The following is a 7,661-nucleotide window of genomic DNA, read 5'->3' as shown; positions in this document are numbered from 1 at the left end:
ATATATACACACACACACAAATAAAGTGGAAGGGCTGCAGTGGCTCAGTGTCACAACCTTGTAAACACACAAATAAACTTCTTGTCAGATTTCTCTCTTACACATCCATGATTGTTTGTGTACAATATGTAGGATCATACATACATAGATATATAGATAGAGATATAAAGTGATAGAGCTAGAAATATAGACAGATATAGCGATATAACTATAGAGATGGAAATATAAAGATCTACAGATAAAAATATAGAGATATAGATGGAAAAAATATATATGGATAGATAGATGGATAACAATGCCTTGACTTGTTTTTTATTTTTTTGCAGCCTTGCACTTGACAGTTTTACAGTGGAGTAGACGAGTCTACCAGCACTGAGTAAAAATGCATCATAAAACCAACATATTTCATTCATTTTGTTGCACCAAGCGAGTACGTGAAAATGGGTTTGTGAGACCACTAGCTTTGTCAAAACATCATACAATAAACTTTACAGGCCCTTTTATGTACCGTCAGTATACATATACTGTAGGAGCGGTTTACCTAAGCTGTTTGGAGTGTCGGTGTGAAGATCCGTTTCCATCCCTGCGTTATCTGGATGAGCAAACCGACTCCAGTAGCTTTCTGGGATACTAAGCAAGCGCTCTACAACCTATGAGAACAGTAATAAATCCTGTGGTTGTTGTCAAAAAACTTCAGGACAGAATATTTTAAAATCACAAACATCATCTCAGCCGTGTGATACTTTTAGAGTAGTGAAGTTTATAAACTAAGTACTAGTGTTTCAAATGCAAAGACAACGTAATTATTTCTCATTCCCTTTACCCTCGGCTGTCTGCTGGTGTCGTTCAGGATGGTCATAGGGTCTGGGTCAGGAACAGCATGGCCCACCACGGTAGGACCAAGCACCCTGGCCAGGTTGTGTAGATCCATCTTAGTATGTGCACTTTGAGACACTCTGGGGGAGGAAAAAAAAAGTGCTGAAAATATCCTAATCACTTAACTTTGAAAACTGTCTGCAGAAGGTTACGGCATGTTCAAAGAGTTATAAACAAAATGTAGGTTAAAATATATATATGGTACATACTTCTGCAGGTGGATCATCAGGCAGGCCAGCGTGTCTCGGTTGGGTGGAGGAAGTTCACTAACAGCCTGATATAACATGGCAAGACAGTTGCCATCATCTTGGATTTCTATAAAAAATACAGTGTACATATAATATTAATATTCTATTTTCTCTATCCCCAGGAGGGAATTCAAAGAAAGTCAATTTCATGAACAGGGTTTTGTGACCTCTACAAATTTAGCAAGTAATTCTTTGAGTCTCAAAAGTCTCACCAGCTGCTTCCATGAAGGTTTTATTGAGGTGGAAGGTGAGCAGCGGCTCTGGGAGGTTTCTAAAGAAGTCTTTGAGGACACCTGTTATCACGTTGATGTCTTCCACTTTGTTGAGGAGAGGCAGAGTCTTTCCTCGAATGAGCTTCTCCTTCAGGTCTTTAACCATACGCTCCTGGCCAGAGACTCTGTACAGACCAACCTGCAGCAAAATGCAAATGGAAAAAAAAGAGCATCTGTTATTATTTCAAACTATGATACTCTTTCAGCTAAAATGGAATGACTAAAACCAGAATTAGTGTCAAAATGAAGTTAAAAAGCAAATTAAAAAACATTCTTTGAGCCTGCCTCACCTCATGAAGTCCTCTGCGTTCGATCTCTTTAATGCAGTAGATAACCAAAGCTGGGATCATTGGGGAGGTGGTTGGAGCAAAGTCAGCTAGGGTGACCTACGCAGAAATATTACTTAACACACGATTAGGCTGAAAATAACTGCAGCAGCTATCTAAATGAAACCTAGGAAGACAGACGCACCTCTGTGCCCCTGATGAGAGTCCCAAAAGCTGTAGGATTACAGGGCAGAGGACACTGCTCACGACATTCAGGGTGCGTCACAGTCCTGCAGTCCTGGCAGCGGAGACACAGCTTGCCAAACTTTGTCCTTCTTCCACATGCTCCACAGAGCTCAGACTTGATAACCTTGGTGAAGCAAAGATGAGATTTATTGCAGTTAATAAGCATTTTATGCTTTAAAAAGTAGAATTATGGTTGCAGAACTTTGTTGTTTTTACTGTTTTGGAGATGAAGCGGTGCTTCTTTCCTGCTTTGGCTCGGGGAGTTTGAAGTCGGGCTGGAACATCAGACGCTTGTGAGCTGGGAGCCTCACTAACAGTCTCAGACTGGTCGGTAATGATCGTGTCCCCCAACACTGGAGAGACAATCATTAACTGGGTAAAACATGAAGAAATCTCAACAGGCAAAATTAGTTGATTCATACATTTAAATTTATTAAATCAAGCAACATCTAAGGTCCCATAAAGAAAATAAACTCTTCTCACCACTCTTCTTTCTGCTGCGTGTCCAGTAAGGCACAGTTTCAATGGTGGACACGGTCTCAACAACACCACCACTCGCAGGCAAAGTGATCGTTGTTTTAGCCACGATAGACTCGTTAATCTGGATCACGTGAAAGAAAAACATTAGGGATCTTTATCGTTCTAGGTCAGAATAACCTACCATTTAAAAAAGTTATGTGTTATGGAGCACCGTCAGCTCCAGGGGGAAGCATTACCCTCTCTGGTGCGCGCCCAGTGGAGCGTGGCTTCTTCACTGCCTGCGGAGGAACATCTGAGACTTTTCTTGACGAACGCTGCGGTTTAAAACGTTATTTTTCAAAACAAGAAAGACACTTTAACACCAGCTGATCAAAGCAACCACTGCCTTTAAGCCTCATCTGAGAGAAAATGTCTAAACTATGAGCAGCAGTGTGAAAAAACGAGGCTTTTATTCAGAACGTGAGTAGAGACATGACTAACTCGTTTCTGCCGTCTGCGGAGTCTCACATTCTTCATTCCTGAGGAATCCCACTGCTAAAAATAAAGCAGCGCAACAGTTTAGCACAATACAAGCCGGTGCATTATTTCTGCTTCCTAAATTAATTTAATGTAATTGAAATGTCGACAAAAGGAGCATCTTTACCAAAGAGTCGTCTGTTTGATCATAGCTGATATCTGACAGCAAAGACGTAGATTCCTCGATTCTTGTTAATCTGTAAAACATACTAACGTCATTTATAAAATGGTGCGCACAGCTTCTTAGACAATGACATGCTTTGGGAGACTATTCAGGTTTTCATAAATTACAACTGATTCATAATTGAACTATAACAGGACACACAAGCTGTCACAGAAGAGAAAAACAAGTTGAAAAGCCTATATTTAACACCATCAGTCTTGTAAATGCCCACAAATAAATGCAACTGTTGTGTATGTGTTGGGTGCATTCATCGTTTTATGCTTATGTAATACTGATATTAGTACATTTATGGAAGAGGATTGGGGCCATGGGAGATTTTTTTCTTTTTATTTTGTGACTTAAACATCAAAATACAGAAAAAGAAAAAATATTCCACAATGGTCCTAATCCTCTTCCATATAAATACAACAAAAATCCTCTCTTTTGTCAGGTACAGAATACTACGTAAACTTGTAGTTACTAATAACTCTAGGTTTCTGTTCAGTACTATTGCTAGACTAATTAAAAGTCCCATCTCTGTTGAACCAAGCACCCCTACAACTATAAGCAGTAGGGGTGCACCGATTTATTGACCCCGATATCCTTAATTTTTTAAGTGAAGTGCTGCTTCCTTTGATAAAGAACTATAATAAATGGCTTTTCTATGTATGTGAATGTTCCTGAGACAACTTTGTTGTGATTTGGCGCTAAATAAATAAACTGAATTGAATTAAAAGTTAGCCATAAAACTCTGATTTGTCATTTCAGTGCTTAAGCGTTATGAATTAGTTGTTAATAATTAAAACAAATAGATAATAATAATGTATCGAATAATAAAAATAAGTACTGTAAATAGAAGACGTATAACATATATATAGAATATAAATGAGTTAACATAATAATAATTAAACATATATATAATAATAAGTATTATTATTAAATATTACAGTGTAGTTAAAGACACATTTCAGAACTAGGTTAGGTGAGGCTGACCTTCGGCTGGACCTGCGGTTGGTTTTGGCAGCTTGTGCTGCCTGGGAGTGGGCGCTGAGAAAGGCCAGGGCCGACCGCTGCTCCTCACTTAAGTGGACACTGCTTCCATTATTCTCTGAAATCAGCAGCTCCCGGATCAGCTGTAGCTGCCGCTCCTTTATACGCAAAAGGCAGCACGGTGACAGAAACAGATCCACACAGAAAAATGTACATTAATTGCCTGCTGATGAAAAATGTTTAAACAATTAAAGAAAATCAAGACTTTTTTTTTTTTTTTTACTCAAAAACAGTCATTTGTTTGTCAGCAAATTTGCGTGGCACCAACCAGCTTCTCATAAACCGCCTCAGCTTTCTGCCGCCGCCGGATCTCTACATCCACCTGATTTCGAGCGTGTTTTAGCTTAACCTCCAGGGCTCCCTTTTCTGTTTCTGCTTTGGTAAGCATTTCTTTACAGGAAACCAGTTCGTCACCTGACATCAGCCACTTCTTACGACATTCCTCAAAGTTCACTGCCATCTGGAGGAACTCTACATAAGACAACACAAGGAGGATGTTAAATAAATTGCTGTTGACATAAATGAGGACTGGGTCTATCAGAACACACAACATGTATAATTCAGTAACAGAAGCACAGCAAAGTTAATCTTTTCAAAAATAAATTAGGTGGCAAATGAGTGAAAGTCCCAACATGTGAAGTCAACTGCAACTTCTATTGTGCTGACTACATCATCTATAACGTGTGTGTAGTCTAGGAAATATCACTCTTTATTTAGTAAACAAGAGGTTCTTTACTCACTATTAAAACAAATCATAATGGCTTCATATTTGCACTCATCTATGCTTGCTAAACTTGCATGATTAAAAGATACACACTACAGCAAATATTAACCTTCCCACTAAACTAACTGGAGTTTTCTGCCACTGCAAACAATCCTAACCCAACAAAGAAAGCTCTACCTCGTGTCAGTGGAAAACTTGAAGATGTGGCAGATACTAGAACTTACGTGGCTCAATGCTCTCGTTCACACCGTCCACCTGAGCTCTGAGACTCTGAAACTGGTTGTACAGGTTCATCACAGACATCTTCTCCATTATGCTTCACTGCAGCTCTGTTATACCAAGACATACGCTTAGATTAGTAGAGAAATGTGCTCGTAGTTTAACCTTTATTCGACATCCGGAGTCGTTGCTGGAGATGAAGGGCCCTGAATTAAAAGACGCTCTGTACTGCATTCCATGCTTTCTTGAATAAACACGAATTATTAGCTACAGTACAAAGATGCAGCAAATTAAATCATGTTGCTTGCACTGTATACTACTATTAAAATAAAAGCTATATGGCAATAAAAAATAAGGCAAACCAGGTAAAAACGTTACGCTAAGTTAGCGACGTGCTAACAACTTCGTGCTGAACACAGCTGGTCAGTCGCTAAGTCTGCCAAAACTCAAATTCATAAAGTTTAAAACAAGTTACCTGTGCGATGCAGTTTACAGCTGGACATGTAATATAAGAGCGTCCGATCTAATGAGCAGAGATAAGAATTTTATTTGCAGCATCCACCGAGCCACACCTGCTTGTTTGCAAATTCCTTCAGTTCAAAATCAGCGCCGGTTTTCTTCCTCGTCAGCTCAAACCGGAAGTTGATGCGCTCTGTCGCCCCCAAGCGACAGCCGTTGTAACTGCAGGTAGGTTTTTATATTGCACTGTTGGACATTTTTAATAAAAGTTTACTGTTTCATAGACTTCATCCCTGGTTAATTATGTCTCAGAGCGGTTAGCTTGAATCCTAATACATTAAATATTGTTATTTAGTCTTACAAATGACCTCAGAAATTTAAAAAATATTTAACAAGAACGATGAACTGAAAGGTAATGCTTTTTTAGATCATTGATAGACTGTTAACAAGTAGTTGCATCTTTAAAAAGTTATATATAAATGTTATGTCTTCATTTTTATTCTTTAATAATTACTTCTTATCCTCTTTCTTTTACCTGTGCCATTTTCAGGGTCACCAATTCTAGTCATCCTCCTCCATCTCACTCTGTCTGCATCCTCTGTCCTCACTCCATCTACTGTACCTCTATGTCCTCTCTAACTGCATCCATACAGCTCCTCTGTCTTTCTGCATTTCTAACATCCTTCTACCAATATTTTACCTGATGACTTAGTTTCATTATTTCAACCGTAACTCTTTGTCCAGTTAACAGCTCGACAGCAGCCATTTCAGACAGTAAAATCTTTTAAAATATTGCAACAGTAGTTCAAAAAAACTACATGCAACCTTAATAATAACAATAAAATACAATAATAAACATTACTGCACCTCTGTTCAAGCTGTACAAATGTTTAATTGCGTTCCAGTTCAGTCAGAGTAACACTTCAAATTACAACCATGCAATGCTTTGGATTATTTTAAGTGATTCTTGAATGTATTACACCACATGGGATTTGAAACTACATTAACACCAATATTTAATATTTGACCTTTTATCGTACTGTCTTTAGGTATTTTTTTTTTCCAGTTAGTTAAGTGTGTAAGGATGTTGACAGATCTGTAGACAGAAAATTGTGAATAAAATCCTCTGAAACAGTCTGCAATTGTGTGTTGTCTTCATCCTGCCCACGGGATGCACAAAGATGCATCATTCATCAAACACTGCTGGCATATCTGGGTGCAGCTCTACTTTTGCTGTGCAGTTCTTAAAGAGAACACAATGAATCAGCTGCAAAATGTACATGTATGTATACACAGCTTCTAGTTTAAACAACTAAACAACAGACATTAGTCATTTTGTGCATACCTGTTTGATTCTTTTTATTTTAATGGGTAAATTATTTGATCTAGCATTACACTCCACCCCAAGTACTGCATGCATGTCCAGAGAGAACTGTGAGTCCATTATGGCTGAACTCAACTAATAGGATCTGTCAGTCAATAAAACCTTTCTGTTTTCATCAATAATTCATGTCTACAGGTACATTTCTTTCAGTCATGGATCATTTAACTCTTAACACTCTCTTTTACGGCAGACATTGTCTGCTTTTTCTTCAACTAAGTGGACTGTTTGTTCTTTCTGTAAATGTAATCCCAGACTTGACCAAGAACAACATAAAGTAATTTAATTAATATTAATAATAATAATTGTGGAGCAGTTCCTCAGAAAATATTGTTTTCATTTAGCATATGTGCATGTTTTTACCTTTTAGACCTTCATATATGATGCATGATAATAAAAAGTTCATGGACTGGTAATTCCTTAGCAGATTATTCAGACAGGCAACATATATCATCAAGCGGTAACATTATGTGAAGCAGAGTAAACCCTTCACTATGAGACCTGCACAGACGTTCAGTCGCTTTCAAATGGTTTGTAAGATAAAGTTTGAAGGCCAGCCTGGAGCCAAAACAATTTCCACATTTAAAAAATATATATATTTTAGTGTCTCAGGATTTTAACTTTTATCAAGATCATCCAGCGCTTTGGTTCTCAGACTGCACACATAGTTTTAGTTTTACATACTTTTACATTTTAATACTTTTATTGGATATAACTGTAGTGAACCAGATGACCTCAAATATACCAGATGGACAGAGACT

The 7,661-nt window shown here is 38.0% G+C and overlaps 1 protein-coding gene across 1 annotated transcript in view; it reads right to left on the bottom strand.

Moving 5' to 3' along the window:
* Nucleotides 1-5,153, bottom strand: part of LOC119412236 (rac GTPase-activating protein 1-like) — a 6,591-nt gene extending 1,438 nt beyond the window's left edge. The window contains exons 1-14 of the mRNA XM_037679217.1: nt 5,066-5,153; nt 4,386-4,588; nt 4,061-4,215; nt 3,032-3,101; nt 2,869-2,922; nt 2,625-2,702; nt 2,383-2,509; nt 2,125-2,261; nt 1,868-2,032; nt 1,687-1,782; nt 1,337-1,535; nt 1,086-1,191; nt 824-956; nt 509-650 (exon numbers count right to left, since the gene is read on the bottom strand). Coding sequence (XP_037535145.1) covers nt 509-650; nt 824-956; nt 1,086-1,191; nt 1,337-1,535; nt 1,687-1,782; nt 1,868-2,032; nt 2,125-2,261; nt 2,383-2,509; nt 2,625-2,702; nt 2,869-2,922; nt 3,032-3,101; nt 4,061-4,215; nt 4,386-4,588; nt 5,066-5,153 — 1,753 coding nt within the window. The remainder of the gene's footprint in view (nt 1-508; nt 651-823; nt 957-1,085; nt 1,192-1,336; nt 1,536-1,686; nt 1,783-1,867; nt 2,033-2,124; nt 2,262-2,382; nt 2,510-2,624; nt 2,703-2,868; nt 2,923-3,031; nt 3,102-4,060; nt 4,216-4,385; nt 4,589-5,065) is intronic.
* Between the last annotated feature and the right edge of the window lie 2,508 nt (nt 5,154-7,661).

Source organism: Nematolebias whitei, chromosome 7 (assembly GCF_014905685.2).
Source record: "Nematolebias whitei isolate Nwh7 chromosome 7, NemWhi1, whole genome shotgun sequence".
NCBI lineage: Eukaryota > Metazoa > Chordata > Actinopteri > Cyprinodontiformes > Rivulidae > Nematolebias > Nematolebias whitei.
Note: the sequence above shows the minus strand (reverse complement) of the source record. Positions and strands in the feature narration are given on the sequence as shown.